This window comes from Pomacea canaliculata, linkage group LG10 (assembly GCF_003073045.1).
Source record: "Pomacea canaliculata isolate SZHN2017 linkage group LG10, ASM307304v1, whole genome shotgun sequence".
NCBI classification, from domain to species: Eukaryota; Metazoa; Mollusca; class Gastropoda; order Architaenioglossa; family Ampullariidae; genus Pomacea; species Pomacea canaliculata.
This window is the reverse complement of record NC_037599.1, coordinates 25,963,523-25,979,570: the sequence shown is the minus strand read 5'-3', so window position 1 is coordinate 25,979,570 and position 16,048 is coordinate 25,963,523. Positions and strand designations below refer to the sequence as shown.

At 37.1% G+C, this 16,048-nt stretch overlaps 2 protein-coding genes across 10 annotated transcripts; one reads left to right on the top strand and one right to left on the bottom strand.

Annotated features, from left to right (window-relative positions):
- Nucleotides 1-1,417: 1,417 nt before the first annotated feature.
- On the bottom strand, nt 1,418-11,094 carry LOC112574432 (GTPase IMAP family member 8-like). Of its 7 annotated transcripts, none has more exons than XM_025255508.1 (9): nt 11,010-11,056; nt 10,453-10,526; nt 9,961-10,249; nt 9,258-9,632; nt 8,756-8,898; nt 8,288-8,451; nt 7,551-7,935; nt 6,757-6,917; nt 1,418-2,523 (listed from the first exon to the last, which is right to left on the bottom strand). In XM_025255508.1, the coding sequence occupies exons 5-9, from the start codon at nt 8,784-8,786 to the stop codon at nt 2,071-2,073; spliced, it is 1,194 nt and encodes a 397-aa protein (XP_025111293.1). In that variant the 5' UTR covers nt 8,787-8,898; nt 9,258-9,632; nt 9,961-10,249; nt 10,453-10,526; nt 11,010-11,056; the 3' UTR covers nt 1,418-2,070. The 7 variants fall into 7 exon arrangements, with proteins under 7 accessions (XP_025111293.1, XP_025111295.1, XP_025111294.1 ...); XM_025255510.1 differs by having other exon boundaries at nt 10,461-10,526; nt 11,010-11,025; XM_025255509.1 differs by lacking the exon at nt 10,453-10,526 and having other exon boundaries at nt 11,010-11,094.
- A 164-nt stretch (nt 11,095-11,258) lies between these two features.
- LOC112574579 (GTPase IMAP family member 4-like) lies at nt 11,259-14,684 on the top strand. Of its 3 annotated transcripts, none has more exons than XM_025255754.1 (5): nt 11,259-11,666; nt 11,940-11,985; nt 12,392-12,542; nt 12,950-13,279; nt 13,859-14,684. In XM_025255754.1, the coding sequence occupies exons 2-5, from the start codon at nt 11,957-11,959 to the stop codon at nt 14,021-14,023; spliced, it is 675 nt and encodes a 224-aa protein (XP_025111539.1). In that variant the 5' UTR covers nt 11,259-11,666; nt 11,940-11,956; the 3' UTR covers nt 14,024-14,684. The 3 variants fall into 3 exon arrangements, with proteins under 3 accessions (XP_025111539.1, XP_025111537.1, XP_025111538.1); XM_025255752.1 differs by having other exon boundaries at nt 11,940-11,990; nt 12,394-12,542; XM_025255753.1 differs by lacking the exon at nt 11,259-11,666 and adding an exon at nt 11,720-11,786 and having other exon boundaries at nt 11,940-11,990; nt 12,394-12,542.
- Nucleotides 14,685-16,048: the final 1,364 nt, after the last annotated feature.

Genomic DNA, 16,048 nt, shown 5'->3' with positions numbered 1-16,048 from the left:
ATATCTTTATGCTGACAAAGTCCCTATGGCTCATACCTCGATCTTTTCCCTTCCTGGAATAAAAAATAATGTCTACGATTTATTCTTCCTCTTTCAACTTAGTAAATCACTCACTGTCAACACATGCCATGATGCAAGGTCTTCTCATTGTGTTGCTTTCTCCAGAGTAAAGAAGAGGGTATACTTTCGAGTGGTGAATGCTTATAAATATACTAACCACAGTTTCACGCTAAGAATGCAAACCATTAACTCGTTTAAGTTGGAGTACAGAAGCTCAACGATCACCAAGCGCCCGATGGTCAACTTTCAGTGTACCTTGTCTTCTCATGACAAAATTACCTAAAGTTTTCTGACTAGTAGGATCTATCACCAAGATGACTTTTTCTCATAATCTACCTTTTCTACCAGTATTAGTAAAAAGTTATTAGTGCATACCAAAGGGTAGTCCTAGTCATACTTGTGGTCAAAGGGAAGGAATTGCGTAAAATAAAACTCATGAAGGTCATAGTTATCTCCCATGACTTTCGGATCGGTTTTACTTTTGCTGTGCATCTTGAGTACAGTAGCAATATTGTTTAGTTAATGGTGACATCAAAAAGTAAAAAAATAATAGCTACTCCTAGAGGCGTGTTATCCTAGGCCGAATGCTTTTATTACAGTGACAAAAGCATCATTTAAAGACACGTCTAAGAATTTACAAGCTTTTTTTCAGAGAATATCTTTGATCATCACTTGACGAGTGTAGTTGCCGCAAATAAAATGCCGATGCCTAAATATAATTGTTCGATGTCTGAAAAGTGAAAGTCTCATCTTTTTTCATTCATCACTCAGGGTTTGTGCTAGCCCCTTTCTCAGCCTCTCCCTTGGGAATGTGAAAAGTCTCGTCTCCCTTGAACACCGGAATCACACAGAGGGACTTGGCAGCTTTTGTCATCAGCAAATCATTAGGAGGGTATGCCATATCCTCTCTATTTCTGACCATGTGTTGACATGTGAGTTTTCACTTTTGTAGTCTGTCTGTAGAACCAATCGTCACTGCAACTCATTCATTCCACGGACTATTCCCTTGACCAACTTTACTGACCGTCATCTTGTACTTGCCTGACGTGACCTAAGGTCACCAACTGTGTCTACTGTTTCTGCAAATGTGTGTGTGTGTGGAAGAAATTGTTTAACACGTATATGTGTGTATTATGTAGGACAAACAATATCTTGCATTGCCCTTTTAGATATAGTTGTTTTTCATTCTTGTACACAGAAGTAAAGCACATTTGACACTACTGTAACAGACGACCAAGTTGACACTCGATAATCTGTTGCTAGTTTGACGTTCGAAATCCCCTATCATTATTTTCATTAAAATTAAAATTTAAGAAAGACAGCTATACATCTAAAACTCTTTATTTTGCAGCAACTCATCATCTCAAAATCGTTTCTTTACTGTTGTAAATGTAGACTTTTTTAATTGGTATTTTTACATTTTAATAATGAAGAGTATTGCAGTCATTCGTCTTTGTCACACAAAAATCTTTAGCCAAAACAGTGTTAAATGATCAACATAATGAATCTTTAGTTTTGCTTTATATTATAATATTAACTATTGTTATAGCATTATGAAATATAAACGGTGAGCATTATAAGACGAAACATTTTATCTGATGTTTATTGGTTAAATTGTTTTTTTTTTGTGTGTCTTCTTAAATTCCCTTAGATTATCTCCTTTGAAAAGAAGAGCAGAACTTGTGCACTTTCAAATAGTATATTTGCATATTTGATCTTTAGGTCAGTCATCTAGAATCTAGAAGCTAGGTACAATACAGATGTAGTCCTTTTTTGTATAAATTTTCTGGACAGAATGTATGTATATAAGTAACCTTTACAGAAATATTCAATGTGCTATGGAATATAAAAATTGTTTTGACACTTGAGAGAAATATACATATCTGAACAGCTTTATGTCAATACATCATTTTTCATGCAGCAATTTTAGTTCACTTGTTCAGGAAAAAATTAGCTTCTTTCTGTTCATTTTTTAAAATTAAACGTCAAATACTTAACAAATTCAGAAAATCAGTATTTGACTTTTTTATGAGAAGTAGGAGTATCCGTGTCATGATGGTCACAAGGAATGCGCTTTAATGGTAAGAAGTTTCCACGTGTAGCCTGAAGAAGATTTTTAATGTTAGTCGTCAATATTTCGGTCTTGTCATTTGATGTCTGGGTGTCTACGAAGCAGAGTTTTTCCCTGCATTTTATTTTGTCAAGTTTACTCAGACTGTCATCTCCTGCGCTGCTCTTCTCGTCTGTAACAGTAACAGTAACAACTATCAAGTGTTGCTCAAGGCGCTCTCCGAAGTACGCTTCAAGTCCCTCAAAAAAGGAGAAATCTTCAGACGCCACCTGTGATTCCCTGACAAACACCAGAATGACATGTGGACCAGGCTCCGAGGCCTCCAGCAGCGAGCTCATCTGCTTTTTAAAGTCACGGGTGTTGAGACGGGATAACTCCGGTGTATTGATGATCTTCATCAAAGTGGAAAATATGCACATTTAACATTTGAAAAGGTATAAAGACTAACGAAAACGTCCGCTAAGAGAAATAAAGGGAAGTAACTAAGCTAACATCAAACCTAAAATTAACTCCCGTAGACCGCTTTTTTAAAAGTCTGCTTTAAAGACCAGTATTCAACATAAATATGTTAGTAAAGGCTTAATTAAACGTTTGATATATTGTTGTATTTTCTTAGACTTTTTGATGATATTCTTATTACGAAACTAATATGCGGGCATCGGGGGTAGGGTAGGTGGAGGACACAACGACTGAAGGAAATTTATGACATGATCATGATCCATAAATGTGAGGTACTGTAAGTAAATGAGATTTTGATATTTTTAACATAAGCAAACAAGAAACACTTATGGCGATAACCCTATTTGGTTTGTTTTTTTTTTCTTAATTTTTATTTATTTATTTATTTTTGATTATGCAACGACAATTGATATTTTTCCTTTTCCATGTATTGTGTTGATTTTTATTTAATTTAGTTTTATTTAATTAAGACGACAAACACGGGTTGGTTTAAAAGATAGAACCTTAGTCATCTGGGCTCCGGTGCATAGGCGGTCTTAACTCGAGTTAAGACCGCAGTTAAGCCAAGCACGCTGTCTTAACCTAAGACGCCTGCTAAGCGCGGTGCATGGGCGGTCTCAACTCGCTAAGCAAGCGGTCTTAGTCTTAAAATTTGAGACTGGTCCCCCCCAGGCTTAACTCCTTGCTTAGCCGCGACACGCTGCTTACGCATGACCGTACGGCGGCTTTCGTAGTAACAGTGGCGCTTGATCGTGTTGTTTACTGAGTTGCCCTGTGTATACCATTGACAGATACAGATTTTTCACTACTTCAGCGATCCATCAAATCCATTTGAAATGTATGACGTCGATTTGTTTCATTGTTTTCGATTCCGTCGAGCGAACATAACAGTGGAAAATGATTTCGACCATCATTTTCAACGAAAAGGCTCTACTCCGCCTTTGCTGCAGGTAAGACTATAGTCACCACCACTATATAAATATATAATTAATAAGTGTAATTGACAGCATTACGTTAAAAATATTTAATAATGTTAGCATGACTTCAAAATATAATCACATAACAAAACAATGGCGTATAACTTAAGACGGTGTTGACGACAGTGGGTGATGTTTGTTGTTATTATTGCTGCTCTCAGGTAAACAAGAGACCACAAAACTTATATATATTTGGAAAGGAAAAAACTTGAATTTTGCAATAAAAGTAATGAAAATCTTCTACTTTCACTCTGGTGACAGCAATAATCCAAAAAAATTCAGTTTGCTATACTTGGGTCATATGAGCAGACGCACAATTCTGGCCCATCCACTGTGCTCCAAGTGTTGTTTTAGAGTATGTAAACATTATTAAAAAATTGATGGCATTGTATTTAAGTAAAACAACACAGAATAATGTAGCAGAGCACACAGAATCTCTTATATAGTTTGATTTAATACATGTTTATCAATTTGACAGGCAGTTCATTGCAGTATGTCTCAAGTTGTAAACATGTGGCTCAAGAGATAGATAATCATAATAGGTTAATGTTCACATCGTCCTTTTTAACTAAAATGGACAGTTTTGTTTAGATGTGAATACTAAAATATATAAATCATTGAGGTCAATAATATTTCCTATGTCTTTTGCAGGTGATGGTGGCATTACAATTTTACGCTACAAGCACAATGCAAGTTGTAGTGGCTGACGGCATTGACATGGGATGAATATGGGAGACAGTGGCTACCCGCTGAGGGACTGGCTTAGTTTCCCTTTTTTTTAAATGCAGACAAGGAAAAGAACTCCTCCCCTTTAATATCATATGCTTCAGAATATATTGTGTGACTTCAGATACATCCCTGCCAAAGCAGCAAAAATCATCATGTGTTCCATTGTGCTGTCATAATTTCTAACTGAATGGTCACATTATTATTCAATTTGACTTTGGCTGAATAGCAACATCCACCCCAATCAGTTGGTGAACACTTTCAGCAGCTGGCATTACCAATCCATTTCCATCTGTTTTTCTGTCTAGTATTTGTTACCTCAGCCTGTGCCAGATTTATTTTGATTTCCATGAATTGCAATTCTTTTTTAACAAGATTCAAGTTCACTGTCCAGGAGCTACAAAGTTTTTTGTTCTCTTATCTTTGTTGTGCATTCTTTTGTATCATCAGGTATTTTGCTTTCTTCGGGTGACCCAGTTGACGGATGGAATTCTGGCTGCTTGGTACATCACCTGGTGTTTTTATCTGACAGTCAAAAAGATTTTTTTCAGAAATGTGCAGCTGTCTAGGTCTAAGCCGCTTTGATGGCTTTGAATATTGCTGTGTGGAACTCTGTGTGGTCTTGATGCTGCACGAAAGAAATGTTTCTTAGAACAATTGATTCATGACACTTCTACTTGGGAGCACTGAGTACTTACCATTGCATTAGGTTATGTAAAGGTATTGTTTGAATTACTCTTCTGTGTAAGGTTTCTATATAAATAGATTATTGTGTTGCTTGTTATTCTTTGTGATGCCAAGTAACTAGTAAAAAGCAGTTATGTTGATATTTACTACATGCTGCTAGTAGGATTGTGAAGGACATGTTTCTCTCTTTAGAGTTAATATTTAGCACTTTTCACTGGACTCAGGTGTAGCCATTTCAGAACTTCATAACATCTTATTTGCAACTGTTTAAGAATGTAGACACTGCAAATCTGTCATTCAGAAGCTGAGTGTCTACTGGAATCTAAACTGTAGAACACTGGTACTGTAACATGTATTAGACTTGTAGTTAAAACTGGTTAAATGTCCAAACTGACTGTGGATGTAAAGACAAACCTGCTGTGTACATCTCCCAAATTATGTCATAGTCTGTGTTTGGCACTTGAATTAAACAATTTATAATTTTAAGCCAGCTGTGGAAAATTATATGTAGCTGCCCTCTCTAAAGGACAAAAACCTTGGTGGCTTTTCCTTAATATTTCATGTTTTGTTCAAAAATACCATCAGGAATATCTGTTCTATAAAGTACATTTTTAAAATTTCCCATTTGAAAACATCATCATCTGAAATGTTCAATTCATTGTTGTTGTTATGCATGAAAATAATAAATCTGCAGATATACTTCTAGCAAAAGCATTTCCATTGTTGAATTAGAAGATTGAACTGGAGTGTTCTATATTGCACCTCCTATATATGTCAATATTATTATTTTATTACTCTCCCCTATCATGAAAGACTTCTGGAGGAACCAGCGTAAATGATTCACCACCTGTAACAAAAACTAAATCAGAAATGTATCTAGTTATTTTAAATAAATGTATTTCGGATGGAAATATTTATTTTCTAAACCGGCTGTTGTGTGCTGACTATAGGCTTTGCATTTGCATTCTCTCGGTATCTAGAGCTTTTTCTGCGGATGACACAGACGTAAAAAAAAATCTACACAGGTAAACAAAATGACTAACCTTCGATGTTTGTGCCTTCCATCAGTTCTCTGAAATCATCTACCAAAATATTTATCACTTTCTCCATTCATCACGGGTGTTTCTGGTGGCACCCTGTCCGTGGGTGGATGTTTTTGACGACTGAGAAATGAAATTATGGAAGATCTTAAATCCGCTCATTTCTTTATTTCATCTTTTTCTTTTTTCTGGTAAAGCCTCTTCTTCTCCCTGGTAACCTCCTCGATTAAGACTAATATTTCGCTGTCGCACATCTCTCCTTCGTTTCAACCATGGTGCGCAGACGAATTTCGCGGCTCAGCACCATCGCTGTAGCGCAGTTTTCATTGGTGGAATATACGGTTGGCAAGGCCGCTCCCGGACGAATTTATTTATATCACTGACCTCGACCGCCGCGCTGACCTGACCCGTTTCTCAGCTAAGCAAGGGGCTGAGATCGCTCATGCAACAGGATTGAGACAGCGAACTTAGCCAAGACGAAAAGCGAGTTAAGCAAGGCATCTTAAGACGAAAAGTTAAGACCGCCTATGCACCGGAGCCCTGAAGTAGATCCTGGTTATCTTATAATCATGTATTTATAGAAGATTTCATACTAGGTAGAAATTATCTACATGAAAAATGTTTGACACATTCACATATTTTTTTGCGTTGTTTGCTGTCATCTAGGGGCAGAGTTTTACGAGAGTGAACATCTAGGCAAGGTGTCAGGATGAGGCCGAAGATTAAATAATTTTACCTGTAACCACATTCCATCGACTTCAGTTATGTAGCTGGTTTTCTTTGGCATTGTTGTGCCTGCCTTGAAGACTTTTCTTCGTACAAGTGCATTGCCTCCTGAGATTTTCCCGCTTGCTGTGGATCCAAGGAGAAGGATTCTCTTCAAGTCACTAGGAAACTCTGTATAAGCAGACAAAGGACTTCGTAATGAATATTTTTGGAAAATAATGTGTGACAAAACAGAGACAAAAACATAAAATATATAGAGAGTCAAGCTTGGTTAATGGGAATGAATTTTGTAGACTTGTATCTCATTTTTTAAGCATAAAATTTTAGAAACATGTACAATTTACAACCTCTGTGGCTATAAGAGCTATACCCTGGATATATCCTACCTAATAAAAGGATGCTCTCAACATTAAACTACAATATTCTTTAATGAAAGAATTAGGTCTGATTTTTGTATGTTATAAAGATGAATGACGTTTTTGAAAATGATTATTAGTCAGTCGGATCTCGATAAGTCGAACTCAAAGGGACCCGAAAAAAAACCGACTTACGGAGTTTTCGAGTTAGGGAAAATTGCGTAATAGACGCAGGTATTTGGCCGGGAACTAACAATTAATTCGATACAGGGAGGTTTTCGACGTAGGGAAGGTCGACTTATCGAGGTCCGACTGTACTTCCATATTAAATGACAAGCAGAGTTTTCATCTTGTATTAAATAGCTTTAAAAAATTGAGAGAAAATCAGTAATTATCAAAACTAGCATTCAAAGTAAAAACAAACAAACAAACAAAAAAAAACACGTACGGAAGTTGGGCACAAGGTTCATGAGATGAATAACCTGCCGCTTTTTGTCCTCATCTTTATCCTGACTGCTGAACACGATGTAGCGTCCTTCAGCATCTTCCAGAACCGCCTTCAGCTCTTTGCAGACTATTTTTAGTTCCTCTTCTATGTCCGTATCTTGTCGATCACCAAAGGTGAAGGCCACTGTTAGCCTCGGCTTGACGTATTCTTCTCCTAATACTTTCTTTATCTGCTCGTAGATCTGGTATTCCTCCGCGGTGTAGCGAAGGTCACACCGAATGGCCAGCAGTATGACATCAGGGTCATGTGACTTCCACTTGATGATTCTTTCATTAGCTTCCTCTTTGTCTAGACGCAGATTGCTAACGTCAGGTGTATCAGTTACCTACAAAAACAATGTATTTAAAAAAGGTTATTTAATTATATGTAATAATTTATTTAAATACAATAGTTAAAAGCTTTCGACAGCACCATGCCTATTGCATATGAATATTATCCTAAAGCACACATTAAATCCACTCCACTTTTTTTAAATTTTATTTATCCACACATTAGAAATACGCTAATGTTTTTAAAGATTGTGGTAAATTATTAAAAGTTGAAAAACTTTCTTAAATTATGAAAAATAATGCCATATAATTTTAACATTACCGTCATAATTTTCGTCTATGGTCTATTTTTTCTGGTTCTTTGTATACTGATTAAATATTTAAACGCCATGATGGAGACATTCGTACTTTGATGGTCACTCCAAATTTCTGAGCTGTCCTTTCCAGGTCCGTTTGTGCAGATGATACCAAACCTCGTGTAACGGGAAAGGCGTCTGTGTTCAAGATGGAGTTACCTACACTGCTTTTTCCATTTCCAGTCTTGCCAATTATTAACACTTTCAGTTCGCGTTCTGCAACAAATTACATTATCTGCTTTACCCTAGTCGCGACTCGACAAACCCAAAGGAAACTTAAGAACCTCATCAGGGTGTTTGGAAAGATGTTGATCTTGAAAGAGTTTAGCCCTTATCTGAAGACATTATGTTTTGGGTGTGTCCATCTGAGGAAAGTCCTCGGTCACACCATTGTATGCTCATCCAACGGTACACCCATAATGCTCTTAGTGTGGATTCTCTAGTTCCAGATATACAATTTCTTCATTCAGGTCAAAATCAACACATTCAAACACTATGCAAAATAAAAGAGGAAACATACTAAGTACATTCTTCGTATGGCCGTTTTGCATGAAAGTCTCTTCTTGCTTGTTAGCTTCAAAGTGCGGCAGTCCAAGAATCCGTCACAGGATCCAGACTCCTCTTCGCACTCCATACAATCCCCTTTTGAGTTTTCTGTTGACACTGTTATAGAACAGGCTATATAGAAGATTATCACAGATAAAAAAAGCGAAAGGAAAGACAAAGGATCCCGGAGAATATGAGAAGCGAGTCTTCTTACAAATAAAGAAAATTACTACCTTTAATATAAATAATACCTGTAATAAGGGTCTTTTGTTTATTCTGTGCAAACTTTATGGTTTATGATGTGACTTGCATGTTTCTATCGTCAATAAATATTAAATGTATGCTTAAATTTATAATCATTTTAAAATATATGTTTTAGGCAAGGACATTTACTTGAATTTTGTGCACGAGAATAAATAATATTCACATGAGCTGGTTTGATGAAGTGTTTGCTTTAAGGCGAAAAAGTAACCTACTCAGATCATCACAAATCTGGAAGACCTGGTGAAGGAGTGTTTCTTGTTCCCTGGCGCCAATAAACAAATGTCGTGTATCGGCTTCTCTCCAAATCTCTTCCAAACCTGAGTGTGTTCGCTTTTTGAAATCTTCTACACTCTCTTTCAGCTTGTCTTCACATGTGAAGAGCATTGCCAGACGTCTGCGAGTAAATTCTGCCTCGCAGAGATGTTTGAACCTTCTGAACCTCAACACGTCAGCTCCAAGATCGAGTGGTACACAGCGGATGGTCAGAAGGATGAGGTGAGGATCAGGACACATCTTCACCCATTTTCTGATTTCTTTCCTCGCCGTGGCATCGTCTTTGAACTCATGACTGCCAATGTATCTAGTACCTTTACATGCAACAAGTGTATTAATGACACATTACGAGGAAAGCTTATCGATGAGATTTTAGTTATAGTTTCTAAAGGTGCTTAAGTCGTGTTCAATTGTGGTTAAGTTACAAAGACAAGAGAACAATAACTTATTTTATTTAGAAGAATTAATGCTCATACTGGTAGTATTTTTGAGGCACCATATCTATGGATGTTAATGCTGTTAAAGAAGTAGTGTTAATGGCGTCCATATAATAGATGTGGTGTGTTTGTTGCAAAATTATGTCTAGCTTAAAATCGTGTCTTCTGTCTGTTTTAATGAATAATGTCATTAAAAAGTGCTCACCTTTAGATGCCTGCCATATCTCGTGCTCTCTCCAATCCTCGCTTCTTTTGTTTGACTATCGAGTGTGACAGCACTTGACACCTGAAAGTGGTCCTTGCCGAGGAGAATATTACCTACTGTACTTTTCCCACTGCCGGAAGCACCAATGATAAGAACCCGGATTTCACCTTGACCTCGTGTCTGATTTAGATCAGGGTCATCGTCTTCGATACCGGTTGGTACATAGTTGCCAGAAGAGGCTCCAGCTTCCGCCATCCTTTTTTTCGAGGCGAGGTGCGGCAACCTATATCTGAAAACACTTTGTCAGTTTTGTCATGTTTTATAGACAAACGCACCGGTCTGGAATAAAAAGATGATGATAAATGAACTCCATTACTTGTTACAGCTAATTGTTTAATATTTGAAAATCTGATTACATGTACTTCTTTGGAAAGCTTACTTCCATGTCTAGTGTACGATTCTGAGGTTTACGTATTTATGTAGAATAGATACCAGACAACCTGTCGGCATATAGCTCCCAGAGGATGCTCATACAAGAAACTTGCGAATGCAATATTTGTACTGTCCTGCAATCATACATAAAGTCCAGGGAGATACGATGCACAAAAATATACTTCTTATTTACAAAGATAAGTCACTATTGTGCAGGTATGAGAGAATTACACAGAGTGCTCTCTTTGAAAACCTTACAATAAACAACTGCAAGCGATAGAAGAAGTAGACACAAGGTGAACTGTGCTGAAAACATCCAAAGCTCTCATTTTGGAACATTGCAGAGAAAATTGGGAATACTTGATTGTAATATTATTGTCTGACCACTCTTAAACAATGATCATGATGATGATTATGCTACTACATATCATCATACCTATCAGTAGGATCAAACATTTACATTCCTAAAGGGCCTAAGCCGTTGTGTTATGTCCAAAGGACAAGTCAGAACTGCGACTTAGTAAGGAGCCAACTTCGCCATCAAACAACAAAAATTATCGTCAAGGTAACACTTTCTAGGGTCACACCAGAAATATAAAGAAGTGATGTCAGCTTACCTGTTCTATCACCTCTTGTTTTCTGGAAATCTGAACAATTGTCTCGAAACCGGTACGCTGCTGCGAAGAGCACTTGATGTTGACGTTTGCTTGCACTACCTTTAACCCTGGCGGCGCGAGCGTGAAGTGTTGTAGGCGGGGCTTGTGGGGATGACAGACAGCGTCACTCATACCCGCTGTTACAACAGCCGCGCTGGTTTCAATAAAACTGTAGATTGTAGCTGCATCTGTGCAAGTGTTCGTGGGTGCGTGAGTGTGTGTATTTGTGTGTGTGTGTTAAAGCTGTATTTACCAGAAACTTGCAAGAGATAAGGACATTAGGACATCATTCATTATCAAGAAACTGGGTCGAAACGGTCCAAAAGCCGTGCTATGACCTTCCCCTTACTGCAGACTGAATGTAGAAGTGTGTTTCTACCTTCGTTCAATTTCCATGTCTGTCGTGTGCTAGTGTGCTACCCTTACATTGTCAGAGTCCACCTACATTCCAGTCACTTACCAGAGACTTACCGATTCAAAGAGGAGGCGGGGGGAGGGATAAGCGACACTGTACAGTTGTTATTTTGTTTACATGTGAAGCAGGGTCGTGTTTGGGGAGGACTACCTGGACGTGTACCTGGAGGGTTCTACCTGACCTGTCTACACATCAGTTGAGAGGTACCTGCTTCATACTTCAAGTGTAGCGGGGGTTGGAATGTTATGGGAGGGCTGTGTTCCGTCCCCACCATTCACCCACCCGTGACTAGACTTCTGTACAATTCATTTTCTTTATGACCAGTAGGCTCTCGATTCGCTATCTTCACTATTTCAATAGCTTTTATTGCGCTGTGCCTTAAAACAATTCATTTATAAATGTCTTGAATTATCGTAAACTATTTATATTTCTTGTCAAAAAGTCAGCAGTGCATTGCGTTCTATTTATATTTTCAGTTTCAAATTTCTGAAGAATGTCACTCTCCAAACTGTCATCCACTGTTAAAGGTAGGTGTTATCACACATATGGTAGGTGTTATCACATATACGGTGTTATACATTACTTGCTAAATAACAGCACAGGGCCATATGTTTGCTTTGTTAAAGCATTACAAAACTGGTAAATGAAAAGCAGTGTGTAAAGTATCGAAAGAGTTTGTCCTAGAAAATTCCTTTAATTTTTTGTTAATTTTTATGAGTAGCTGCAATCAAGCAAGAAAATTTTAAAAAATTACATTTAATTTATTTTATACCTGGTTGCACGTGTCATAAATGTAACAAATTGTTCTTATGGGTTTTTTTTCATTCAACAATTCATGCAAGTATAGATGTATGTATCCCTTGCTACCCTTGTCAATTAAAACAATAAGACCCACTAGTCTTTTAACATATATGCTTTATTCCTTTGAAGTGTTTATCATTGGGAAAACTGGAAACGGAAAAAGTTCACTGGGAAACTCTATTTTGGGAAGAAAAGAGTTTCTGGTAGCGAGAAGCATGAGATCAACGACAGTTCATCTTGGCGAGGCGGTTGGCGTTGTAAATGGACAACAGATTATGGTAAATTGGTAATTTTAGGTTATAGTATTTGCTGTATTACATGTCATCCAGATCAACAAGGTAAACGAATATAAAATATACTCTGCATGAACTATGTACCTCCGCTCAGTTTGAGATAAATGCTACTATTCTCACGCGCAAACTCCGGACATGGGGAATGCACAGACTTATCTAATGAACAAAATTTTATCACCGCTTTTCCATCTTTTATAACTTCAAAAACATTTATGCGATAGTTTATACTCAATACCTACACTCAGTAGCCATTTGAAACAAAATATTGCGATCTTGTAGGCACTTAGAGCAAATCAATAAATTTGAAATACAGCTCGTCTGTTATTTCTTAAATATTTTCTAAATTATATGCAAATATAAAGGCCTATGCCTTAATCACATATTTCACACAGATACTGGACACCCCGGATCCAGTTAACTTAAACCTCAGTGATGCAGAAATCAAAAATGAGGTCTCTCGGTGGAAATCAGCGGTTGAAGGTCCCTACGCCATCTTGCTGGCGGTGAGGTGTGACGTGCGCTACACGGCGGAAGAATACGACATCTACAAGAGAATCAAGACAGCATGGGGAGACAACTCATTCACTAACCGCCTGGTGGTGGTCTTCACGTTTGGAGACAGACAGGACAGAGACATCCACGAGGAGCTGAAGACAGTTTCCTGGGAACTGAGCAGTGTCCTGGCTGATGCTGGGAACCGCTATGTCCTCTTTAACAATATGGTAAGTTATTGGTCCTTAAGTCGTGTTTCTAGGGATATGATATTTATAGTCATATTTATCAAGAAAAGAATCTTATTATATATTATAATCGTAAGACGTCATTGCGGAGACTCTTTAAAGTTTGTCTATAAGGGAACAAGTACACGATATCAAAACTTATTCCACCCTATCCTTACATAAACCTTTCACAGCCTGTCTATGTTGTTACATTTTCTAAACATTCAGGCTAATCAAAGTTCAAGTGAACAAAACCTCACAAAACAAAGCTTCTTCTTTTATCACGAATTTTCAACATGACGGTTTAAAAAGCGACAATCCAATCTCCATTTCATATTATTGTAAAACTAGTTACTCGTTACCACAGTTGCAACCCTATCAGCTTTCTTTGGCTATTCTTCTGATGGAAAATATTGCCGCATTAAAAATTTAAACACGTGTGTGTGTGTGTGTGTGTGTGTGTGTGTGTGTGTGTGTGTGTGTGTGTGTGTGTGTGTGTGTGTGTGTGTGTGTGTGTGTGTGTGTGTGTGTGTGTGTGTGTGTGTGTGTGTGTGTGTGCTGTTTTTTTTTTTTTTAATTCAGGCCCGAGGAAGTGAGATGGCGGCGCAGGTAGAGCAGTTGTTGAATGCCATTCACCGTCTTGATATGAAATCTGCAGTTTCTCCAATTACTCAAGACCAGGTGCTCATTTTGGTTGTCCTGGTTGTTATTTTCATGACAGTGGCTGTGTATATTACCCTAAGATAGTTTGACTAAACAATCATCTATATGCTTAAGGTTATTGCATCATGTAGTATTTCTAGGCTAATACGTTTGACTACATTAGTTGTAAGAGAAAATACCTTCTGCAAAATCGAAACCTGTTAAAAATAGTAACATCTAGAAATACTTCTGTTGATTTAAGAGATTTTAAAATAAATTACTTTTCTGGAACTGAACAGACTAACGCAATTTCGACGTGAAAGTGTGAAATAAAAACTATTCTTATCATTGGCGATAAGACTTCATTATTATGGAGTCTTCGTGTGGTTCATACTTTGTCTTAGGAGTAAATTCTCGCGGGCTTAGGTCTTGCCGAGATCAGTGTCTGGAAAAAAATCCCCATACCCTCACAGCACTGAATGAAACAGTTAAATACTGGGAAGGGAGAGAAATTATGTGCTCCCCCTTCTAACTGCTATGACTTACCTCTGGTCAACATCTTACTGCTCTTGTTGGCGCAGACATTAAAATTGGGACATTAAAATTTTAATGTTACATCAGCTCGAATAATATCATTCAACTTGCCTGTAATGCTCTGATGTTTACGTGATTTCTTTATATAGATATTCTCGAAACCTAATGTGTAATCTATCATTTCTTCTTATCGTTTTTATAAATTATATACATGGTAAATAATTTGCAATAAACACGTATTTAGTAAAATGTGTTGTTCTGACTTTTAGTAAATGGGGTTGTAATCTTTTTTTAAAATCTGTATATGCTTTTATAGTATATATATATATTTTATAGCAGTAATAAAATTAGTGGACTAAAGTTCGACTGGATACTCGTGTGGACTGTAGTGGACATGAGGGGTACATGCGGTAGGTTATAGGCTTTAGTGGCCTGTAAAAAGATAACCGCGACACAACACTCAACCCATTTATTTTATTATTGCATCCTAGATAAATGTGGAGAGATACTGTACATTGTATTAGTCGGAGTAGGCATGCATGCATAGACCTCACCCTTCTTATCTGAGTGGTGAAAGGGGATAAAATGTTTTCTGGTTTGCATCAAAGATAACACAATGAACAATACATAGAGGAAAGGAATCATAAAAAACAAACCAGGGATGTTAACTTTATTACTGTCCTAAACTAAGAAGGAAAGTTAGCTGAGAAATATTAGTCTTCTGCTTAAACTGCAATAAAAAGCAATCAAAGAACTTGACAGAAGTTTTATTTACAATGCAAAAGTGAAGCACAATTACAAGACACACTAATCTACGATTTAGACAAAATCGTATACTACAAATATTCTGCGCTATTCAATAAGCGAAAAAGAAACATGATGATGAGTACATTTGCAAAACTTGTGGACCAATTGGCAATGTTTGATATAGTGGCCTTTCATTATTTATTTGCTTTTGCTGTTATGTGAGTCTTGCAGTGAGCACTTGGTATTCACTCCGGTGAGGAAACAGTATATAAACAATGAAATGCGGACATGTTATTTCATGAAATATTTGAACCACGAGAAAGCAATATGAGATTAAAGAGTAAAATAGTGAGAGTGAGAGCGGTAGGATAATGTTTCACAACACCAGACTGTCGTGGTAAGGCTCTTATATACGTTGGCAGAACAAAGACAATATTTGTATGATTATTGCAAGTAGTGGCCTGAGAAGTTAATCTTGATTGATTAATACAAATAGTCTTGGTGTGGGTAGACCGAGTTGTTTCCTACCTGTGCCTAACATTTTGCTCAGGTAAACTGCGTTGATTCTAACGAGTTGCCGGTATTTTCAAGATAATAGGTAAGACATTATATTACACAATTCTGTACAATATTGCTTTAACTGTAAAAGTTCGAAAATCAGCTTGTATCTTTTCCCTTTGTTTTTTAAAGGTTTGAAAAGGATTTTATTTCTGTTTAAAACAGAAAGTAGATTTTACAATACAGAAAATATAAGGCAGCGCAAAAATGTGTTGTTTTTAAAAGTTTTGGCTTTAAACTAAAATATACCCGAATTCTCGTGTAATATTCCACCTTTTAAAGGATCGTTGA

Excerpts from the sequence above, each read along its gene's own strand:
- LOC112574432 (XM_025255509.1), bottom strand. The coding sequence starts at position 8,786 with ATGCAAAACGGCCATACGAAGAATGTACTTA. Across the intron at positions 8,452-8,755 it reads CCATACGAAGAATGTACTTA|AACGCGAACTGAAAGTGTTA; the intron begins GTATGTTTCCTC and ends AATTTGTTGCAG. Across the intron at positions 7,936-8,287 it reads AATTTGGAGTGACCATCAAA|GTAACTGATACACCTGACGT; the intron begins GTACGAATGTCT and ends TTGTTTTTGTAG.
- LOC112574579 (XM_025255752.1), top strand. The coding sequence starts at position 11,957 with ATGTCACTCTCCAAACTGTCATCCACTGTTAAAG. Across the intron at positions 12,543-12,949 it reads TAAATGGACAACAGATTATG|ATACTGGACACCCCGGATCC; the intron begins GTAAATTGGTAA and ends TATTTCACACAG. Across the intron at positions 13,280-13,858 it reads ATGTCCTCTTTAACAATATG|GCCCGAGGAAGTGAGATGGC; the intron begins GTAAGTTATTGG and ends TTTTTAATTCAG.